At 43.8% G+C, this 24,570-nt stretch overlaps 1 protein-coding gene across 1 annotated transcript; it reads right to left on the bottom strand.

Annotated features, from left to right (window-relative positions):
- Window positions 1-241: 241 nt before the first annotated feature.
- On the bottom strand, window positions 242-23,205 carry PDIA6 (protein disulfide isomerase family A member 6). The gene is made up of 13 exons (XM_012534837.3): window positions 23,050-23,205; window positions 17,537-17,678; window positions 14,204-14,261; window positions 13,630-13,756; window positions 10,437-10,543; window positions 8,618-8,748; window positions 8,106-8,220; window positions 7,434-7,574; window positions 6,578-6,662; window positions 6,383-6,455; window positions 5,090-5,248; window positions 1,318-1,414; window positions 242-711 (listed from the first exon to the last, which is right to left on the bottom strand). Exons 1-13 carry the CDS (start codon window positions 23,066-23,068, stop codon window positions 643-645), a joined length of 1,323 nt encoding a protein of 440 aa, XP_012390291.2. The 5' UTR covers window positions 23,069-23,205; the 3' UTR covers window positions 242-642.
- Between the last annotated feature and the right edge of the window lie 1,365 nt (window positions 23,206-24,570).

Genomic DNA, 24,570 nt, shown 5'->3' with positions numbered 1-24,570 from the left:
CAGTGGGGGTGGAATGCAGTTCTCACCTGACCATTGTTTTTCATCCTTCTATATAAGCTCGCTTTACGTTTCAGGCTTACAGCTGAAACTCAGCCTTGCAGGACACGTGTAAAATCTGTGTGGTGGCAGGCATCCAGACGGTGTCATGTGAACCACAGGTTTACAGGGAGGAGAGACATCAAGGTCATCCCTTCATAGTACTAATTTACTGAATTTAGGATGTGGACACTAATTTCATACATTTATTGGCATTGTCCAAAATAGTTTTATTCTTTAATGGAAAAAAGCCATTAATACTCAAAGGAAAGGATCACATTAAAAAACCTGGTATGTAAGAAACAGCCTCCAAGAACATTCAAGCAGCAGTCAGAGGGAGGGAAAAACGCTTAAACAGCCCATCAGTTTTCTTCAAAATATTATTTGACAGAAACAACCCAATTCACAGGCTGTGACAATTCACAGAATTTTTCATTGTTTTCTTGAGACGCAGAAGTTCACTGTTGCAGTGTTTTCAAATGACCAATCAGTGTTACTTCTTGGTTAAAAAGGCCACTGGTAGATCCATCTGATTGGAAAGAATGTTCCTTCACTGCTGGAAAATCCGCTCCCAAGAAAAGAAAACTCGAGTCTGTACGGCACCTCTCATAACTCATCTTTCTCCAGGTCGTCGAGCTCCACGTCACTCAGGTCAATGTCGTCCTCCACGGGAAGCTGTAAAACGGAAAGCCACCATCAGGCCCTGCAGGGTCTACACGGAACCACAGACAGGGCGACCTGGAAGTCTGGCATCTCAGTTTACAGAGCACTAAGCTTCCAGAGGGGCTCTGGTCACAAGTTTCTCCCCAGTCCAGCTCCTGCTTTTAAGTTTGCCTATTATTATATAGATAGAAAACTAACAGCTATTTAACTGGTCCTTTGGAGGGGGGTGGGCAGAAGTGTACCGGAATAAATGCTAATTTCAAAGCTACAATTTTGTACTTCTCTCAAAGTTAATGAATTCTAGCTTAAATGTTCACTTTACAGGTAACAGTCAGGAAAGCAACCTCGCTGAAATTGATCTCGGTGTCTCTGTCGCGAATATCCTATGCCACGTAGCACCGTGTAATACGGAGGATGGGATGAAGGGCCTTGCGACAAAGAACACCCCGAAAGCTCCATGAGGGTGATTCTTCAGGTTATGCTCACGGCAAGGCTTAGGTGTGATGCAAAGGTCTGGTTTACAAGTAGCAAAGATGCACAGGGATCGGGAAAGTAAGGGGCTGGACCAAAGCCCCGACAGCGAGTCCTGCTCACACACAGCTCGGCCCCGGGACTCACCTCGCCGTCCTTGCCGTCCCAGGGCTCTCTGGTGCTGATGGCAGGGAAGACCCCACCTCCCACGGGGGCTGTAGATCCACGCCCAAAAGACAGCTCCCTTAGGGGAAAGTGAGCAGAGCACGGGGTTAACGACGGACTGCTGGTGCGGACGAAGAAACAACTCTTCAAAAATAACGATTTCCCTACTCCCTGCTGTGTCTGCATAGAGGCATTTCTCACCTCCCTCCCCGGAAAAGCACTTCATGAACAGTATTATCTTTTCAATCAGGGACAACAATGTAACCAGATGACAATATAATAACATTCCTGACTAAGGCCTTGGCAGTAGGTAAAGCCAGGTACTACCAATAATTAAAACGAAATAGCAAACATATCTTGCTAAAATACAACTTAAGTGTGTAAAAACGATCAAAGTTGACCCAGAACATGGTCTAGATCAACACTAACACTTGATTAACAAAATTCCACACTAACTTTAGAAAGGCTTTTTGAAAGATGGTACCTTAAAACTGAAATCCTTTTCTCAGATTTCTAACAGGAAGCAGAACCCACAGGCACCACAGGCCCCCTCAATGATCTATAGGTGATGGTGGCAATTTTCACACATGTCAAGCTTTCAGACAGAACAGTTGTACCACGAAACAGTGTGTTAGGTTTTGACTTTGGCAGGTATCGATAAACATTCCCCTGGAAGGATGTAGAGGCGATCACCAGACAGTGAGCAAGGCTGCTTTATAAAAGGCGCCTCCAGATATCCTCGGTGAAGGGTGCTTAGAATTAGGAGTTCGGGATTAACATTTACACACCACTATATATAAAACAGATAAACAACAAGGTCCTACTGTAGAGCACAGGGAACTATACGCAATACCTTGTAATAACCTATAACGGAAAAAGAAATGGAAAAATACATATATAAATACATGCATAACTGAATCACTTCGCTGTACATCTGAAACTAACACATTTGTAAATTAATTATACTTCGATTAAAAAAAAAGAATATGGGTAAAAGAAAAACAAATAGGATGTCAAGTTTCCTGTATGTGTCGGACAATAGTTACTGTGCACGGTAGGAAAACTGGGTAATTTTACCCATCGCTTCCGGCTACTTCGCACACTTGACAACGTGTGTCAGCGGTTCTGGAATTGAGGGCAATTTTTGCCCCCAGCGGACATTCGGCAAATGTCTGAAGACATTTCTGATTGTCACAACTCAAAAATCACTGTGAGAGAGAGAGAGAGAGAGAGAGAGAGAGAGAGAGAGAGAGAGAGAGAGAGAGAGAGAGAGAGAGAGTGTGTGTGTGTGTGTGTGTGTGTGTGTGTGTGTGTACGCTGCTGGCATCCGGGGGTAGAGGCCAGGGATGCTACTAAACATCCTATAATGCACAAGACAAACAACTACCCGGCCCAGAATGTTGAGAGTGCCCACGTTGAGCAACCTTGATGTACACATACCAGTTACACTCAGAAAACAGGATTATAAATATGTAAGAGCCCACTTTACCACCATGCCATGAACTGTGCTGTATGGGCAGGACAGAGGCACTCAGCGCATAAGTCAGACCTGTGTCACACGCAGGCTACGACGTCCGCCAGAATGGCTCAATTTACTAGGGAAAGGCACAGGACAATCCAGGCTCTGGTTTATGTGGGAAACACAAACCCATGTATATAATAAAAAGTCAGCAGTTCTGCTTCTTACTACTTCTGTGTCCTTAATCAGGTTATTTATTATCTCCGGACATCAGCCTCTAGCTTCCTACTTAATAATGTCAGCGGCAAAAGCAAACAGACTAGAGGAAAGATGTCAAACCTTCAAAAAGGAACAGAACCTTGAGGGCAGAGAGTTCAATCATCATTTAAAAAATAACAAAAAAGGTTTTTTAATTGCTCAATTACCCACTTGCCCTCTGGCTCCATCTTCCTTTTAGGCTAAATGCTAACAGATCTCTCTTCTAACTAAGAAAGCCTGGAGAAGCATGGCCACCGCCTTCAAACTGCACGGCCACGAAGGCACATACCAGCTTGGCCAGAAAGTTCGCTTGACATCTTACGGAAAAACGTGAACGAACTTTCTGGCCAGGCCAATACATGACTCAAGCCCCTTTTCACTTCTGGGGGCGTAAAGCACAATTATATACTTGCCTTTTCTGGCTGCTACTCCAATAGAACACAACATGACGTTTTTTTTGGCCACACCGTGCAGCTTGCAGGATCTCAGTTCCCCAACCAGGGACTGAACCCAGGCCATGGCAGTGAAAGCCCGAATCTTAACCACTAGGCCACCAGGGAACTCCCATAACATGACATTCTTAAGGAAAGATGCAGAAACCACTAATGTCACCTTGGGTTGACCACAGTGTTCAATTGCTGCCCCTACATTTATAAATTGTTAGTTTAGCTTCACTGTTACCATTAACTTCTATGGGCTGTTTGACAACCTGCGTACACGCACTGATGGTTTTTGTCCTTGGTTTTCCAATAGCCACGCAGAACGTGGCAGGTGTGTGGTTTTTCAAGTACGTACGCTGGTGCCTCTCGCCACCAAGCAGATGTATCCGCCAGCTCTCTGCCAGGCCCCACCCCGGCCAGCTGGAAGCAGTCTCCTCACTAGTGACATGCTCCGTACAAGTTCAGTCTTCTTAGAAAAGAAGACTCACATGTGGCTAGAAACAAGCATACTGCCACGTTTTGTTTCCTTCCTATTCATTACCGCAGACTTTTCTCCACTGGTAATCTGAGGTTTTCTGTTAACTCCAAGACACAAAGTTTGAGAACCAGTGACCTGTATGATCTCAAGCAAAAGTAACTGTCTCAAGTTTACAACATGCTATTGTTCCTGGAAGCATTTCCCTCCTCTGTACTTTACGTGAGTCCAGAGGCTTAGTCTCAAGGTTACTTACTACTCTTCTACACTCAGAGCTCTAAGGTCTTCTAGATTGGAATTCGCCGTTGAAAAAGGATGAAGCACACTTATGAGTAGTCTTCCTGCCAATGTCCCTGAGGGTAGGGATGCCTTTCCTAACTGAAACTGTTCCAGAGACAAGAAGTCAATCGTTCATTCATAAATATTTACAAGAGCTTATTACCAGCCAGGCTCTACAGTGGTGACTAGGGGTAAAGTTTTGTGTAAAAGATTCAAACTCTGTGGAACTCACAGTTAATAGGGAAGAGGCATTAATCAAATCACCACAAATCTAAGAAGAAGTATGCGTTAACATTCTGTATTTGCCTAAATGAAGACTAAGTCAGTTTTAGGATGAGTTGAACAACAGGGCAGCTTAGCGAGCTCTGTAAATTGGTTTTGAGTCTGAGAACCTATCATATTGTTTGCACGTTTTGGAGTCACTTCAGTTAGTGCACTCATTTTCAAATAACTACATTCTAAATCCAATGCCCAGGGGTGGAAACTCTATCACCTGAAGTCAGGGGTACAAAGCAGCCTAGGGCGGGAGTGGGTGAGACGGGACTGCTTGTAGCCCATATGAGACCTTTATGAGAATGAGGACAAGCCCAATGCCAAGTGCACAGAATGGCAAGGTGGCCCGAGAGGAGGAATGTGCTAGTATCACTCACTAAGTAGAAGACTTCCACGGCACAGGAAGACGACTCCAAAGCTCTAATTTATAAACGTTAATTCTCTGAAATGTGAAATATAAAACTATTCCATTTATTGCCTAGTCTATATAAATCTAGTTTGGAACCAATTACCACAATAGAACCAAACAAAGAGACAAAACAAAAACAACTCAAAGAAGCAAGGACTTACCTGAGAAACTCATTAATGCCTTGCTCACTGAACGATCCCTTCAGAAGAGCAAATTTCATCTTGCGTGCGTTAATAGCCGCCATGGCGGGGTACCCAAACCCTCCGATCCCCAGCGCATTCTCAAGCTCAGGCTGGGCTCCGGCTTCCGTCCACAGCCACCTAGAAAAGCAGACTGGTTTTAGGGCAAAGATCCCTTTTGAGTTAGTCAGAACCTGACTAACAATTAAAGAACAAAAGATTACACATCTTTTGAATGAAATAGGTGAAAAAATAAATGAAAAATTCAAGATTAGTTTTTAAAATAATGTGTTCTAGATGTGCTCTGAAGTAACTACAGTTCCTCTCCTATGTTCCCTAGACCCTAACCCCGGAAGTCCCCCAAACGGACTGGTCTATCTCTAGGACTGTTTTTCCCCTCAGTCCCCAAAATACTGTCCAACAAACCTGATGAATTTTCTCTGTTACCTGAAATCCTACCAACATCGTTTGGGTTATTAAGCACATTCTTCAGCAGTGTAACAACTTCTTTTTAAAAGTTAAGGATATGCCATTATTTAATACATACAAAAATGCTCAACCACATCTCTGCCCTTGGGGCTTCCCGGGCTGTCCGGTCCCTGGTCGGGGTAACATCCCGCATGCCCCGCAGAGAGGCCAAAAGAAAAAAAAGGAGAAAACGTTCAAAAAACAAACCAAAAAAAGCTCTTCCCTCCACTCATACAAGGGAGAAGAATAAGGAACTTGGGCACGCAGCCTTCTGCAGGCACACAGTAAACACCTGCTGGACTAACGGAGGCGGTGTGAGGCCACTGTGAGAGGGACAGCAGGGACACGTGGTGCCTGGGACAGCAGCGGATAAGGACGACATGGAACAAAAAGATTATTAATACAATGGAAACAGAGACAAGCTTTGTTTTAAACATTTGCCTGCGTCCGGCCCTCACTCAGAAGAGGGTACACACCTCTGCTTCTGCTTTCTTTATCTAGCCTTCAAGGCTCTGCTAGAATTGAACTCTGTCACTAATGGTGTTTTTCCCTGCTAGCCTAGAACCAACCGCCATCAGAACACGATTCCTCTAAGAAAAAGTGTGCTGGGGTACAAATAAGTGTGTCATAAATAAGAGTCCCGCATGACTTCATTTCCTCCTAGGTGGTCAGTGTTTTTATATCCTAAATAGAAAAACATGCCAAAGTTAGCCCAGGAACAGAGCCTACAGAAAACACAGAGGGAGCCGCTTTTGCGCAGGCTGCACTCTTCCACCCGGACGACACTGAGACAGTTCGATAACTTACCCCCATATTTTCTTTTTGTATTTGTCTGCCAACTTCAGAAGAACTTCCAAGTAAGAATTTCTGCCTGCAGCTCCTGATGTAAATGGACAAAAAAATTTTAAGGTAAAAATAAAGGAATGGGTAAAATTAATCTGTCAATTAAGCGTTCTCAGAGCGAGGAACACAGCACAACGAATGGAAAGCGGCGCGCCATACCCGTGTCTAGAATATGCGGCAGCACAGCCACGACGCAGAGCTGGTACTCCTCGCACGCCTTCCTGGCGATGTCCTCGCTGAGGATCTGCGGGGCGCAGAAGACAGGGTGTTGGAAGGCCACGTGACACAAAGCCCAGAGGTAAGCTGGCGTGAGCACCGTCACTCTCGTTAAGCGCAAAGCAACTCAAGAGCTAGATAAGCCTCTTCCCAAGTAACACTTCTGTGTGCGTTACAGAAACACCACGAGACGTTCTGTGAAGACTTCTGCTTTTATCCCTCAGCCATCTATCCGCAGTGGTGCTGAGGTATTTATATATACACACGGTCAGAATACCTGCGCGTAGCCTGGCTACGACATTTAGTCGTTTGGACAGATAAAAAAGACACATTTACACGTATCATACATTTACATGAATTTGAGGCTCTCTGTGCCTGTGTCCCCATTAAAATGGAGATTAAAAACAGTATCTACCTCTAAGTGTTCAGAGGAGAATTAAATGAGAAAAGTCCACACAGACGCACCAGAACCGTGCTTGTCACATGGTCAGGTGCTCAATGAATGTTAGCTATTGTTTTGAGAGCGATACATGAAAGAATGGATTCGTTCTATCTTTAAGACGCTAAGGTACACTTCTGCTCACAGTGCGATTATTTTGGCACTAAAACTTATGAAGGGCAGCCATTTTCAGACAAGTTTTCCCCATCTGAAAGTACAAAAACACTCTAAAGAGAGAATTTTAAAAGAGAAGAGAAAGAGCTTATTGGAAAAGACAGCAAGCTATTACTGCTTTAATATCCTCTATCACCAGCCTGGAAAAGCTTCCCTTGCTACAAGTGATTGAAGAGGTTTAATTACCTCAAGGAGCTCAGGAGGCGGAGCGTTATCAGAAAACAAATCAAGGGCCCGGGAAACGATGTCGGATCTCGTCCGCCCCCCATCATAATCCACAGGAGACTCGCCTTTCTGAAATATCTTGATTGTAGGAAATCCCCTAATCTATTAAAAAATATCAGAGTACAAATCAAATTACCATTTCATAAGAAATAAGATCTTTATGGTTTCTAAAACTACCTTATAGGTAATTTAATGTAACAAAAATATTCCCTAGCCTGCATCGATGTGTAAGGGACAGCACACAGAGGTCTGTTAATCAGGGGGTTTTAACAGTCTCACTGCCAGGCTTAGCCGAATCTTATTCAAACCCTGGATATATACTTAACACAGTCTATGTGCTCTAGAACAAATGAACCAACTTCAAAAGCTGTACGAATAACCTGCGAAAGCTCGGGCTCACATTAAACACACAGGCAGTGCGATACTGAAAACAAAACAAACAAAACTAAAAAGCCCCCAACAGTCTTGAGTGCCAGATTCACTTGTTGCAACAGTAAAACGATTTAATTTCGTCATTACAAAACGGCTAGCCTCCCCCCTCCCATGTCCTAGAGAGCCCAGGAGTACTAGATGGTGTAGCAGGTGAAAACACAGGGCACCTCACAAAGACATCAGCCTCGGAAGCACACGCACCTCGTATCGGCTGGCTAGAACCTGGTTAACGGTGGCGTCCACAGCTGCGAGCTTCACTTTTCCTTTCGTTTGCTCTTTTACCTCTGTAGCTGCCGCAGCCCATTCTGGCTCTAGACTGTAGAAAAATACCTGCGCTTTAACAGTGTATTTTAACTGTAAGCACAAATACTTTAACTGGTGCGTGCATTTCTGCCCAATCCGGTTAAATCACACTTGGGAAACACTCTGTGTGTAGCTTTACGAAAGGCATGATGCCCCCTTCACATTCACTTCCTGGTCCTTCGTCCACCACGCCCCCCAAATCTGGATGCCGGCTCCCTGTTAATCACTGAAAATATGACGAGAGGAAACACTCGGCCCTAATGCCGATGTTTAACATTCATTCAGAGCCGGAGCTTTTGGGGAGGAGATCCTGGAGGTTACCTATGACCTGGTTCAGCTCTTTCAAAGTGAGCCACGTGGACAGACTAAAAGCACCTGACTTAAAAAAGCACCTGGTACAAAGCACTTACTTTTTGCAGTGTCCACACCAAGGAGCATAGAACTCAACCATCCAAACATCTTCACTGTCAAGAACACTCTTATCAAAGGTGTCGTCCGTCAGCTCAATCACGTCCTTCTTACTTGAACTGTCACTTCTACCCTGTCATTTGTGACATTAAACCTTAAGTTACAACTTGGCCAAAACGAACACTAATCCTATTCTAAATATACGTATAACAATAATCATTTCTACAACTTAAAAGTTTTGAGTTCTTATTTCAACTGAAAACTATTTTACTCAGATTGGGGACATTCCTTAATATTATTCTTTTTACTTGGCAAACAGTATTTACTTTCAAACAATTAGCAGTACAGTCAGTGTAATATGGAACGTGTATCTGAACTCCACCCCCTCTTCTATCTTCATTAAGAGAAACCTCAGCATGGCTCAAAGAACCACCTTAATAACACCATTCTAATTCAGAACAGCACTGGTTCATCCCAGGACATCCAGTTAGTACCTCTTCATAAAGTCCCTACCATTTAAGAAAGCTAAAAATAACATTTAATCCTTTTATCTTTTCAAAGAGTTTTCTTCGGTACTAAACCCATAAAGCAGTCAGAATCGATACAATGCTTTCCGCTGCCTGGGCCAAAAGCCGTGGGGGTAGGAAAGACAACTGTGCTCACTAAACGTCTAAGTCTGAAATAAAAGGCAAAATCATGAAATCTCTGGTAAGCTCTGAGTCTGTCTAAAGAAGCTAGTCTCACTGGCCTCCTAAGAGAGGAAGGGCTGTGTGTACACACGCAGGCAGACCTTGGAGATACTGCGGGTCCGGTTCCAGGCCACTGCAATAAAGTGAGCATCGCAATAAAGCAACTCACATGAATGCTTTGGTTTCCTGGTGCACATAAAGGTTATGTTTACACTATGCTGTAGTCTAGTAAGTGTGCACTAGCATTATATCTAAAAGACAATGACCATACAGTAATTAGAAAATACTTCAGTGCTGAAAAATGCTAACCCTTATCTGAGCCTTCAGCAAATCATAATCTTTTTGTAATAGTAACACCAAAGATCACCGATCAAGATCACCATAAATATAATGAAAAACTCTGAAACATTGTAAGAATCTCCAAAATGCGACACAGTGAGCAAATGCTGCTGGAAAAATGGCACCAAGAGGCTTGCTCGACACAAGGCCGCCACAGACCTTCACTCTGTAAAAAGTGCAACACAACGAGGTGCCTGTGTGTACCAGGAAGAATTCAATGCCTTTTCGCAAGAACATAACTACGCCACATTTCACACACGGGAATCTGTAATACCAATCCAGAGAACGGGAATCTTCTTCCCTGTCCACTTATGTAAAGATGCCCAGGGATTTCAGCCCGACTGCCACAGACACGGGCCAGGAGGTCATCCAAATTTCATCCACGTTTGCCCAAAGCTGACCTGGAGGAGAGCTGGTCTCCCTCTCTCCACTTTGGAACTACAAACGCCATGGAAGCCAGATTCCCACTCCCACGGCCTGGGGCTCTTTCTCCCACTGTAGGCCAAACTCTTGTACTTCGGCCCTGGGCCAAGGAAGCCATCTCAGGCCGTGGTTCCCGGCCTGCGGCTGTGGCGGATGCCCTAGGACTGGCTATGGCGACAGTGATTCTGAGGGGCCACGCGAGTAGGCTGGGTGTCTGACTCCCTTTTGGAGGGAGTCAACCTCCTATTACTTTTTAACCGAAAGTCCACCAATTTAAAATATTTTAAGAAGTAATTATCTTCTACGCGGAGTTTACAGTCAGGCTTAAAGATCATGCCACATTAAAAACTGACATTATACACAGCCTTACTTGCTTTCCAGAACTATATCCACCACTCCTGCCTCCAAGGCGGCCCTTTACGAGCTGGCGCAGAGCACCGAGAGCAGCGTCTACGATGGCTTCACCAGTTCTGCCACCTACGGGAAGACAACGGGCCATCAGGTGAGCAGGGGCGGGCGGGCTGGGAGCCTACATCAGATGCTACCTGAAGACTTGAACCTTTACATACCTGTCAGCTTCATCTGATGTTCAAACAGACCTAACACCACGTGTATCTTTAAGACAGCCAGTTTCTTCCAGAATGTATTTCCTGCTAGACTTTACGCTGGGAAAAACTAAATCCTCTTCTTCAGTGTTAGGTTATTAGTGTGAACGAGGACATTCTGTTCACCCATAAATACCATCTACTATTGAGAACAGTTCACAAATGTTTACTGAATGTATAACACGTACACAGATGAAAAAGAAGGTTATCTAGTTAAGAGAGCAGGGGAAATTTCTAAACACAAAGTACCAAATGAGGCAAATGGAAAAACTATTTCTGAGATAATAAGAAGTAGGATACGAGGGGTCCGAAGCTAAGAAACTGGAAAGCAATCCACTGTTTTCTACCTTGCTTAAAACACTTATTTGGGGCTTTTAGGTTCTGTAGCTGAACTTACTCCTAATACAGGAAGTAACAAGCCCCGTATTAAAGATAGTGACAATAGCCTTTGGAAGTTTACCAAAAACTATGTGCTCAAGAAGTTAGGGGACTATTAACTGACTCAGAAGAATATGGATAATATATGCCTTGAGACTATCTTCAGAGTTTAAAGGCAAAACTAACAAAATCTTTTTAGAAAGTTTCTTCTTTCTTCTCCTTTCTTAAAAATAGAGTTTTCTAATCAAACTGCCCAGGAAGAGATTAAAAACTTCTGAGAACGCTTCAGACTTGACATTAGAAAGAAAATACACAACAGCAGCATTCGGAGTGTGTTCAGATCATCCTGCACTACATCCTGGCTGAGATTACCAAGTATGTCACTTCCTGAGACAGAAAGGCAAGACCTCAACATAAAAACAGCCTTCTGCTCCTTATCTACTGCAGACACCTCCACTTTCTGAACCAGTGCCCCTTCCACCACCAATCTCCACCTGGAAATATACCAAATCAAGAAAAACACTAGGGGGACTTCCCTGGTGGCACAGTGGTTAAGAATCCACCTGCCAATGCAGGGGACACGGGTTTGATCTCTGGTCCAGGAAGATCCCACATGCCATGGAGCAACTAAGCCCATGCGCTGCAACTACTGAGCCTGTGCTCTAAAGCCCACGAGCCACAACTACTGAGCCCACGTGGCACAACTACTGAAGCCCGCACGCCTAGAGTCCGTGCTCCGTAACAAGAGAAGCCACCGCAATGAGAAGCCTGTGCACCGCAACAAAGAGTAGTCCCCGCTCGCTGCAACTAGAGAAAGCCTGCGCATGGCAATGAAGACCCAACGCAGCCAAATAAATAATTTTTTTAAAGCGAAAATATAAAAAAAAAAAAGAGAAAAAAAAAGAAATACACTAGGGAAAAAGACAGAGAGGGTTTTCTCACTCTAGACCAAGGGTGAGCAAACTGTTCCTGCAAAAGACCAAACAGTAATTATTTTCATCTTTGCAGGCCATACTGCTGCAGCTACTCAATTCTGCTGTTTTAGTGTGAAAGTAGGCATAGACCATATGAATGAACAAGCGTGACTGTGTTTTGAAAAACTTCATTTACAAAAACAAGCAGCAGGACAAACGCTAACCCCTGCTCTAAACATTCCATTTTTACAAGTTAGCAAAATGAACAAATTATATTCCAAAGCAGAAAAGCAGGTGGTTAGTCAGAAAAATGAAACTGATCATTTTATGGAACTTTAGAGCTGGGGAGTCTAGGAGAAATGATGTGTCTAAGGCCTCATCCCCAAGTATTTTGACCCCCATCTTGGTGAGGTACCAACCACACCGACATTTACCAAGTTACATGCTTTACATGTACTATTTCAGTGAAACTTCCAGTAGCCTAAAACAGGTTTTCACATCCCCATTTTACAAACAAGAAGCAGATCCAGAGAGATAAGGTATTCTGTTTAGCCAGCAGTTAAACCCAGGCCAGGCTGTCTTCAAAGCTCACGCTATAGTTTCTCTGCTCCCTTCACATTCCCTTTTCTGAGAATGTTTTCTCAATCCGCTGGATACAATGCAGGACACCAAGTACAGATAAGACAACAGTCACTTTGTTTTTATCGTGATGCTGATTCTCCCCACCTCCAACCCTGAAAACTTGTTCCTCTCACATAAAGCAAAACCTAAGATTTTAGACTCTAAGTTTAGTCACTTTCATGCCCCTTGTAACAAAATCTTTTTTAAAAAAAGATCAAATGAGCCATAATTTAAACTTTAAATACATTACGCCCAATACTTTTATTGGACCCTGGGTATGGCTCAACTTAGCAATCCTGTCTTAAATATGATGCTTTGTGACATCTTAAATAACAGGCGATTCTGTAAAAGAACAGGGAATCTGAGCCAAGATGCTCTGCCCACTTGCCTCAGTGACTCACAGCAGATACAACTGACCACTGTCTATAAAATGAAGAACTTGTGGGACTTCTTTATTATCAATAGTTTAAAAGACTAAATAATAGCTTTAATATTCAGATACTATACATGTTTACAAGGCATAAAGATTCATGGGCAAAATACTCCATAGTAATAGCAATAGTTTAAACTGACTTCCAAATTACAGGACTCTTCTAGACCCGCCCCACAGTGAAGGGACGAGCAATCAGAGCAAGAAAACACTTGCAGATCTTTTCAAATATTAAGTAATTAAAGAAACTTATTAAATATTAACTAACTATGAAATATTCAGTAACTAGTATTTTTTAAAAACTGTAATGAAAAAGAGGGAAGCACGAAACATCACTACTCTCCCATTGCTAAGCCCGTGGGCCTAACCTAGTATAAACAGTAATAAAAAAACTTTTAACCTGTTTGACACATATTAAGTCTTTAGAGCAACCCAGAAGAGGTAGGAATTACTCTATACCATTTGACAGATAAGGAAATTCAGGCACGAAGAGGGTGAGAAACTTGCAGGTAGCAGGGCCAACAGGTTATAGAGTCCCAGGTTCCCTATTTTCTACCTACCTGCTCAAATTAAAATTCCAACCAATGGAATGAAGTAATTAGGAAAAGTCCTTACCCTGATAATCTTCTGGTTGGTTTTTATTAGATCCAAAAATCTTAATGGTAGGAAATCCCTGAACGCCATATTGACCTCCCAGGGACTGATGTTTATCTGCGTCAACTGCACCAACTTTTACTACATCCTGTGGAAACATAAAAGAAATATCTATTTTTCTTTCAACCAGAGCAGATTCCACAAGAACCCATCATCTGATGATGCAGACTCAGGGACAAGATAGTAAAGGGCCAGGTTCCATCTGCCAACAGAATCAATGAGAACTTTAGCCTGGGAGCCATTCCTAAACGGAAGGCTGGGCAACATGCAAGCCGGCCTGTGAGGGGCTGCGGCTCCCAGCATCAGCGCGGCTAAGCGCGATTATGCCATCGAGCCGGGCAACAGAATTAACAAAAGTAGACAAGATAAAAATGAGAATGCACAGTACCCCTTTGCTCCCTACATAATTGTGGCACCAGAACAAGAGTACTGGGCTTCAATATGCAAATTAACTTGCTATTGTACATTAAGTCCATTTGCTTAATTAAACTTATTTTAACAGACACAGGTGAATATGGACATCTCAGAAACTCACTTTTAATGCAGTTGCTACTTTCTTCCATTCTGGTGTTAACCTTTGGCAGTGGCCACACCTTTCAGGGGATGAAAACACAAAGAAGGCAACAGTTAAGTCCTGGATTCCCAATTCAAGAAACGCTCACCAACAGTCTACTGAGTGACATGCACTGAGGGTGGGGACCTGCAGGGAGAAGAGCACTAAAAAAACATGATCGGTGACCTGAAGGAACTCACTGTCCTGATTTGACTATGATCCTCTTTCACATCATAATAAAAAAGCTTCCAAATTACTGCTGAGTTAAAGTGTATTTAAAGAGTTTAAACAAACACTATCATTCATAACTCTCTCCCTGAGTGGAAACTTTAGTGTTTATCTGGTCAAATGTGCCTCACGTGCGGTCCCAGTTGTATGGCTTAGCAAAGTGCAGGTTCTTGGGCCCCAAGAAACCAGAGTTCCTAGAGAAGGGGTTCAGGAACCTGTATTTTAATAAGTTCTACTAGTGACTCTTAAATCTATTAAGGTTTGATAGTCCCTGATCTAGTCCAAACTTTTCATTTTATAGATAACGCAACTGTTTTAGAGTCTAGATCTCCAGTGCCTAAATCTCAACGTTCTTTGGCTCCCACAAGCAGCTTGTAGAGGTAAAAACGCACATGTAGTCCCAATTTAGTATGGCTAACAAGTGAAAAGCACTTGATACCGCAAGGTGGTGATAAAAAAACACGAATGAGTGACAGTCACATGAACACAAGGAAAAATAATCTTAATCTTTTAGGTACCAGTACTTGCAAAGAATTATCGTGAAATATAACACACACAGAAAACTGCTTTTAAACATTATATATACAGAAATCTGTTATGTTTAAATCAGTCATCGAGGTTATAGGTAGCTGTATTATCTTCATCATTGTATAGTACCCATTGTATGAAGACAGCATAGCTAGTTTATCTCTATAGGTGACTTTTTCCTTTTTTAAACAAAGTATATTTTCTTCTAATTAAGTCTCTAAGGAGCTAATGAGCCAATGCCACATGCCAGCACCACGATGAGCACTCTTCATACAGGACTTCATTTAATCAGCACCACCACCCTGCAAGCAGGCTTTGTCATTTTCATTTTACAGATGATGAAACAGAGCCTGAGAAGTTAAGAAACCCTCCCAATACCACCCAGTGACAAAGCTGCCTGACAGGTTTTCCTGGCTCCAGATCCCACATTCTTAATCACTATGTAACATCACCTTTCATAGGGGCTTAAGCTTAATCCAATATTTTATTTTATTTATTTATTTTTGGCTGCATTGGTCTTCATTGCTGTGCACGGGCTTTCTCTAGTTGCGGCGAGCGGGGGCTGCTCTTCGTTGTGGTGCACCGGCTTCTCACCGCGCAGCCTCTCTTGCTGCGGAGCACAGGCTCCAGGCGTGCAGGCTTCAGTAGCCGTGGCGCACGGGCTTAGTTGCTCCACAGCATGTGGGATCTTCCCAGACCAGGGCTCAAACCCGTGTCACCTGTGTTGGCAAGTGGATTCTTAACCACTGCGCCACCAGGGAAGTCCAATCCAATATTTTAAAAGTCAGGATCTTTCAGCAAAACGTCCTGAAATGCTGATCCTACATACTACATATACAGTATGTTTTGCTATTTAGGTGAGCTACTTAGAAGTCCACAAGTCAAAATTTTACAGGACTTTTTGCCTCTTTAATTTCAATTTATTCTAATGAAATAAGGACTCAAATCGGAGATCGTCAGAGTATATACCCCCTTCAATTCCAATGTAAAGCAATGTAAAGACAGATCAAAATGCCACAAATATAAATATAGCAGCACACCCTGTAACTCAAGTGTTCTTCAACTGGGGTCTAAGAATCCCCAAAGGACTGGTGGATAAAAATTGAGGGGCTCTGTGAACTCTGATGGGGAAAGAAAAAATCCTCTATTTTCATTAACCTGTAATTGAAATTTAGGATTTCCTTCAGTTATAAACATTAACAACATATCATAGTTGGTTAGTACTTGTGACTGTCACAAATAAAAATCAGAGCTATTTTCTTATCACCACTACAGTTGTTGCAGGTATCTTTAAACATCATTTATGTTCATCACTGTTTCAGTATTATGGTAGCTAGCTGTTAGATGTTGGTATTTACGTTCCAGTAAATGAGTAGTACATAATCATATCAAGATTTATTTTGCTACTTTAATAATGTTATTCCAACATTTTAGGTTTCCTTTGTGATCCTATAGCCTTTATTTTATACACGTGTATTTGTTGGGTTTTTGTTTTGTTTCCGTTAAAGGTTTTAACTACATAAACAATACTGCATTTTGACTGCACAGATGACCCTTGAATAACATGGGGGTTAGAAGTGCTGACCCTCTGCAGTGGAAAATCTGCATGTAACTTTACAGTCAGCCCTCTGTATCCATGGATTCAACTAACAGTGTGTAACACTGCAGTACAAATTTGTTGGAAAAAAAAAAAATCCACATGTAAGTGGACTTGGCGCAGTTCACACCTGTGCTGCTCAAGGGTCAGCTGTATGAAACTGGGCACTATTAATTTCAATGGTAATTACAAGTTTGCTCCCCTCCCCCCCCCCGCCCCAGAAACAGATGTAAGGCAAGAGAAGAGCTTTTAAATCAAACCAATTTTCTAATTACATTTTTGGAAGCAACCCTCTTCAAGAAACAAAATGGAGTCAACCACTGGTCCTTCCCTTTCCTTTGTCCGACATTCTCTCTGCATAAAATCAATTTCCCGGGCTTCCCTGGTGGCGCAGTGGTTGAGAGTCCGCCTGCCGATGCAGGGGACACGGGTTCGTGCCCTGGTCCGGGAAGATCCCACATGCCGCAGAGCGGCTGGGCCCGTGAGCCATGGCCGCTGAGCCTGCGCTCCGCAACGGGAGAGGCCACAACAGTGAGAGGCCCGCGAACCGCAAAAAAAAAAAAAAAAAAAAAAAAAAAAAAAAAAAAATCAATTTCCCTTCCATCTTCACCCCACTTACCTCATCATAAAGATGTATCTTCCTAAAATTATACGGGTTTTTTCCTTCCTTCTTTCTTGCAACTATTAGCTACTTCCACCATTTTTTTTTGTCATTGGCTCAATCTCTGCACCCTTTAACAGACTCAATCAACAGTTTCCTTCTCCTCTACCTCTTTTATTTATTTATATTTTGCCATTATGAGATCTATTCTTATTAGTATTACATGGATGTGTCCTCTACCTCTTAAACAATCAGTAAACTAGGTAAACGAGATGGCTGAATAAAATTACATTTTTATGTAGTATTTTTCTTAATTTTATAAAGTACCATAAATAACTGACAACTATTTTATAATACTTACCATGGAGCATAGAATTCTACAAGCCACAAACTATCACTCTGAATAACTTCTCGGTTGAAGTTTGACGGAGTTAATTCGATTACATCATCACTAGACGAATACAGACCATTAACTGCTATAAAGAGGGTACAGCTCATCAGACCTGGAGTAACAACAAAAAGCACACCATCAACATCAGGGTTCATGCTGACAGGAAATCTGGGCCACCAAAGTCCTTTTCAACTGACCAAGGCCCTTCACAGAGGACAGCCTGGGTTAGCTCTCTCCTAACCCCCTTCTCCCCAACTCCCACCCCCAGCCTGGCTGCTGCTGTAGCCCCTGGAATTTGAGTCCCCCCTGGTGCAGCGCTGAACAAGGGAACAGACAGCCCACACCCTCATCTCCTGAGCTGCCTTGGGACCAGATTTAAATACTCTTCTTAGTGCTTTTCCTACACTAACACCTTCATTCTGTACAACCACACTCTATGAGGCAGTACTATTATCACCGTTTCATGGGCAAGGGCACTGGAAAATGGGGAAGTTACATCTAGCTCTGTGACCTTGGATAATCCACATGGTATTTCTTGTGTTATTCAGTTGCAGTATTAGCACGCTATCTTTATTAAAGCTTATCGATGGGAAAAATAATTATTTGCCTCCCCTACTAGACTGTGACTCTCTTAAGGGCAATGATTGGTTAAATATTTTTCTTTCTACTAACACTATCCATGGCACATCATCAGGCGCTCACAGTGTTGCAGGATGAGCTCCGAAAGAATGTTCATGTGAACAACGTTATAAAGGAAGGACAGAGAGTCTGTATCATTAATAGCATAGTTTAGCCACACTGTGGACCAAGTGTGTTTTTGTTGCTACTCTGGGAACTTACATGCAGATTATAACAATTACATAGAAAAACAAGTTCTGAATATTTTAAAAACCCAAGTTTTCTGAATTGGTAATGTCAGAATTTTACCTCCTTTAAATTTGTCTGTGTATGTATACACAGACACACAACATAAATTATATATGTTATATATGAAATTTTATAAAATATATAATTTGCTTTCTAACTGCATTGTCTAATATATTCAGAATAATGCTAAATAACAGAACGTTTTTTACTTTAATAGGTATATTTTGCCATTTGCTAGCTTTTGGGTTGAAACAGATAAACTTAATGATATTAAAGAAATTTCTATTACTTTCTTTTCAACATCTATGAAGATGACCATATAATTTCCTTCTTTTAATCTCTTGATGCAAAGAATTATAAGAGACTCACCTGTCTTCTAAGAAAGCATGTGTGTATATGCCATCTTAGTCAGTTTCACATGCTTACTTTGTAAACAGAATTTGGAAGATTTCAAGTGGAACTTTTTGAACAACCCAATGGTAAACTTCTTCTGGAATAAGTGTATACTGGTGTTAATTGTTCTACTGCTAAATCCTCCACCTTATACTTACAAGGCACTTTGCATTTTTAAATCACTTTCAAATGCATTGGATCCACTTGATTTTTCACAGCACTACTAACGAGAACGTGGGAATCATCCCTATTTTGTAAATAAGGAAACAAGGGCAGATAGAGAGCAAGTGGCCCGTCAGTGGTCACACATATAACTGGGAGAGCAGCTCCCTGACTTCTACTTCCAAGCTCTACCCATTAAACCATGCTGTCTTTTCAGTGTTCAAGATAAAAATGTTCAGTATGCCATGGGCATGAATAACAATGACACTGTTTGAGAACACTGCATCTGAATGATAGACATGACTAGTATTGCAGGAACTTAACTGTGGACCCTACTAAGGGTGATGTGAAGCCACTAAAGGGTTACCATGCAGGGGGTAGGATCAGACTTGCTTTCTAGAGTATTCTGGCTGCAGTGTGGACAGTGGATGGAGAATTATCAGGAGAGCGGTTTCACATAAACCAGGGGAAAGACGGAATGAGCAACAGTAACAAAGGCTACTGGGAGGTGAAGTAGGAACGACTGCAAACTGTCCACTGGATATAATGACAGAGAGGTCACTGGGGTCCCGGGCAGTTGAGGTACAGTAGTGAAAGTAAGCAGCAGTCAGGCTGCACAGGGCTGGAGAGATCCAGAGGGGACAAGCTGTGAAAATCACACAATAACTCTTTAAAGAAGTTTCTTAGAAAGAGCAGGAGACAGTAAGAAAATGGGGGATAGAAGGAAGCTTTCTTTTTAAAGATGGGAGTGAGCTGAGCACAAAGTGAAGAAATATGTGGAGGGAGAGGCTAAAGTACAGGGAATAATGTAACAAAATGCCTGAATTAGGAGGCTGGGAGGGAACCCAGAGTCAGTGACGGGGGTAGCTTGCAACTGAATGACCTCGTCTTCCATCTCAAGAGGTGGGAAAGGGATGGAGGTCAAGCCAAACAAAGCGAGCCTCCCTTGCTAACTGCTGTGCAACATAGCAGCCGCTGGCCACACGTGGCTGCCCCAAACTGAGGTGTGCTGTAGGTGTAAACAGCACACCAAATCACAAAGACTTGGTAGGGGAAAAAAGTAAATTATCGCATTAATATTTCTGATATTGATTTCCTCTTGAGGTGATATTTTAGATATACTGGATAAATAAATATATATTAAAATTAATCTCACCTACTTCTTTTTGTCTTTTTAAATGTGGCTACGAGAAAATTTAAAATTACATACAAATTTGGCACTGTATTTCTATTGGATGGTGCTGCAGGGAAGATTACAGAGTTTGACATATTTATTAAAGCAAGTAAATCAAGAACCTAAGCAGAGACAGTCCTAATTCTGAGTAAGCGTGAGAGGAAGACTGGGCTTAGGAAATCCTCTATGGAGATCTACTACGTTTAAAGACGTTTATCTTCTTTAAAAAAAAAATCCGTAGGAGTTATTAGTTTTTCAATATACTGAGCTCCTTGTGAAAGTTTCAAAAATGAGAAAAGCCAAAAAAAGGAAAACTATCAACAGTCCCACCAGAATGAACTATTAATATTTTGGTGGGTACTCTTAACTAACACATCTACACTATACAGAGGCCTAAAAATTTATATAAATGTGATCTTACTACATACATTCCCTTCTGTAACCTTTTTTCACTCAAAATAAGTTACATTTTCTACATAAGTAATTATGGATTACCCATTACCCCCCATGTAACCATTTTTAATGGCTGTATCATGTTCCTAATCCACTACTGACATAATTTGATGGTCTCCATTTTCTTCTATTAACAGGCCAATGCTAAAAATTCTAATACTTCTTCCCTCCTCAAATAAATATGATTTCTTTAAGAGAAAATCTTACAAGGGGAATGGGGTATGGCTGACATTCTGATATATGTATCTGTCCAAGTACCCTCCAAAAACTGCCGTCTTAACTAAGAATAACACGTACACAGCACTGTGGACCAGTAGCTCATCTACTCTGTGTGGTGTGTATCATCACGCCCATTTTTAGCACAGGACATGGAGACCAGAAAAGGTAACTTGCCTAAGGCCACATAATTAGAAAGAGTACCTTGCTATGCAACCCCAAATTTTAACCAAAGGGCTGGAGCCTACAGAAGTATAACCCCAGGAGGGGCATTCTATGGCCTGTGGCAGGAGAATTACCTTCTTTCCCTCCTCATGCCAATCAGGGACAGCAATAAACAATGAACTCTCCTCCTCATGCTGTGTCAAGCAGGCCGGAGTCATCAAAGGATGAACCATGACTGTTTACCTCAGGAATGGGTCTCCTTTCTGTACAAAGATGGTCATGCCTAATGACACTCAGTAGGACATGAACTTGAGCTTTTTTCCCCCCCTAGGAAGGGGGCTGGACTTTTCTTATCTATAAAGTGGCCTGGTTCTCACAGGAGCATTCCCTCCTCACAAATGTCTGTCAGTGGAAATGTCCTGATAAAGGTTCAAGACCTAAGTTCCTTAGAAGGCAGTAAGACCTAGCAGGGTTACAAGGAAATCAAACATGCTACTCAGAAAAGCATTAGAAGAGGTACAAATTCCAACAGCTGAAAAGCAGTCAGCAACTACCCCCACAAAACCCCTCAGCCCACTTAACATGATAAGTAGGTCAAGGCTGACCAATACTGTTCTGTTTCTAAAACTCACATGGCCATTCCACTCGCTGATAACCAGCACCGAAGGGAAACCGGAACACCCAAGGGTCTAGAATCTATGTGAGCAGATGATTTTGCCATCTGTGGCCTCCCATGATTCCTCCAGGGTAGTAAAGGATGTTATAAATCCACGTCACTAACATCTCTGTCCCACACCTGCTAGCAAGAGTACGTGGTCCCAAAGCACTCATCCAGAAACCGAGAGGGCGCCCCAAAGGCTGACTACATTTATTATAATAATGAATTAATTGTAAGAATCCTACACTCTTCCACAGCCCTGTCTGAACTCACTCGCAGGCAACTGAACAGAAACTAAGTTCTTTCCCCCTCATCTATTCTCTCTACGGTAATACGGCAAATATTTCTAGTACGGCAAATATTTCGATCTTGTTTACTCTCTTTGGACATATAAATTCCTTAATCCTGAGAACAACCCTATGGAGTACTAGCCCAGAGTGGTTAAGTAACTAGCTCCCAGCCACACAGCTAGTAGATGCGGGGGTGACGGAGAGGTGGGACTCAAGCCCTGCTATCTGGATCCACAGTGTTCAGGTATCCACTGTCAGAGCACCTTGGCTGGGACCAAGGGGAGCCCAGGAAGGAACGGGATCCTCAACCACACTACTGTAGTCTCTAAAACTGACATTTACGTATGTCCAGAAAGTCTGGGTTCAATTTGGTTGTTAGAAGTGCAACCACATTTAAAGTGCTCTTGCATCGTAAGACCCACTTTAGGAAGGATTTATTTCAGGACCGGGTTTTGATAGTTCAGGTTTTTTACAAGTGGGAATTCCATAAAACAGGTGGTGAGGACAACTTTCAGTGTGAGAAGCCCGTGACTCTCCCGCACACACTCGAGGCCCAAAACAAGGTCCCCCTGCTAGGTGGCCCCCCAGTACCCAACCTCGGCCAGGGATCAGCCATAGCCGGTCTCTGGGCTCAAAGGCAGCTCCCGGCCTTCGCTCACACCCGGCCCGCCCAACGCCGCCCCTTCACCGGAGCCCGGCACCGGCCACTCGGCCCCACGCTCGGAGCTGTCCCAGGCGCCCTGGGTTCGAGCCCGGTCTCGGGGCTCCCGCCTCCGGCCGCGCTCGCGTACACGCTCCTCCCGGATGGGAGGAAGTCGCCCCCGCCAAGGGCGCCCTCATCTCCCCACGCGCCCCGCACTTCTGCCCGAGGGCCCGCGCAGGGTGCTCCGGCCAAGAGCAGCCCCAGTCCCCGGAGCTCCCCCACCGCCCCAGGGACTTCCCCTACTGCGTCCTCCGCGTGGGCCGGTCCAGCGACCCTCCCCGCCAGCGCGGGCCCGGCCAAGGCCACGCACCCGCTCGCTCCCCCGTCCGCGGCCCGCCACGGGGGTTCCTGGTCTCCCAGGCTGCCCCTCCACCCGCCCCGGACGAAGAGGCCTGCGCGTACCAAGCACCAGGCGAGCCATGCCGAGGTCCGGGGCCACCGCGCAGTCCAGCCACCGCCTCGTCCAGCCACCGCCTCCCCTCCGCCGTGCCGCGCCCCCGCCGCCTCACGTCCAGTCCTCGGCCCGCGAGGCAAACGCGGGGCGGTGCGGCAGGGGAGGGCCGGAAGACGTCCCCAAGCCGTGGCCGCGGCTTATTGGTCCCGACAGACTTCTCTCATTTGCATAGCCAATGGGAGGCAGCCGGGTAGAGGTTACCGGTTTGGGTTTTGAGGGGGCGGGGCGAGCGACGGAAGGAGGGACTAGCTGGGGGCGGGGCAGGCCAGCCCCTCCATCCCGCGTGTCCCTCACGTACCTACGGTGGCTCCTGGGCTCTCCGTCCTTTTCTCTCCAGGAGTACAATACTTGGTTTACCTCTCTGATCCTTAGGATTCTCTCTTTTCCCACTTGTTTCCAACGAGACCGTTTCCAACCCTCATTCATCCCTTGTTCCCCCCCACCCCCGACCCTTATCCTCTTTGTCTCTAGGGAGGATAAGTTTCTTTGGGCCCTCAGTACATCTACGACCTTATCAAATGACATATTAGTTTTTCCTGTGCCCGAACTAGTATTCAGTCATAAAACACTTGCTAAACACATACTGTATATAACATAATTCAACAAGTATTTATTTTGTTGAATTACTTTAAAAGTTCCCACGACCAGGGCACAAGACTGCAAAGCTTTTCACAGACAGGCACTCAGTTCTCTGTAGAAACCCTGTGGGGCTTAAGCTTCAGAGCTCCTAACTTACAGGGTTTACTTCCTCACCCGAGAGGGGCCCTAGCAATGAGTTCACACGGTCATGTGTTTTGCAAAATATGCAAAAGTGAAATATTTTAAGCACAGCAGGCTAAGACTTCAATATCTTTCCACTGTGATTTCCTCTCTGACATTTAGAGCGGACTCGAGCATTTTCTTTTTGTATTACTAATGGTATATTTCTCTGTAGTGCTTAATGCATAAAACAGCTCTGATTCTGGCCAAAGCATTTATGGGGTCTGGGAGTAGTGGAGACTGGTAGGGCTTCCTGGAGGAAGCGGCACTAGAGCTGAGTCTGGAAGGAGGAGAAAGTCATTCAAGGCACAGAGAGCAAAGGGAGCAAAGGGAGTGAAGAGGGCACAGTGGGGTGAACTGGCACCATGAAAAGGAAGCTGGCAACAAAAGCCAGATGAAGGGGTGGTGCTGGGGGCTGTGTGACATGGTGAGACATTAAGATCATATATAGACTGAGTGATGTAGATGCCTGAGTTTTGTTTTTTTAATAAATTATTTATTTATTTATTTTAGGCTGCATTGGGTCTTCATCACTGCGCACGGCCTTCTCATTGCAGTGGCTTCTCTTGTTGCGGAGCACGGGCTCTAGGTGCGCAGGCTTCAGTAGTTGTGGCACATGGGCTCAGTAGTTGTGGCTCGCGAGCTCTAGAGCACAGGCATAGTAGTTGTGGTGCACAGGCTTAGTTGCTCCGCGGCATGTGGGATCTTCC

This window comes from Orcinus orca, chromosome 13 (genome assembly GCF_937001465.1).
Source record: "Orcinus orca chromosome 13, mOrcOrc1.1, whole genome shotgun sequence".
Taxonomy (NCBI): Eukaryota; Metazoa; Chordata; class Mammalia; order Artiodactyla; family Delphinidae; genus Orcinus; species Orcinus orca.
Note: the sequence above shows the minus strand (reverse complement) of the source record. Positions and strands in the feature narration are given on the sequence as shown.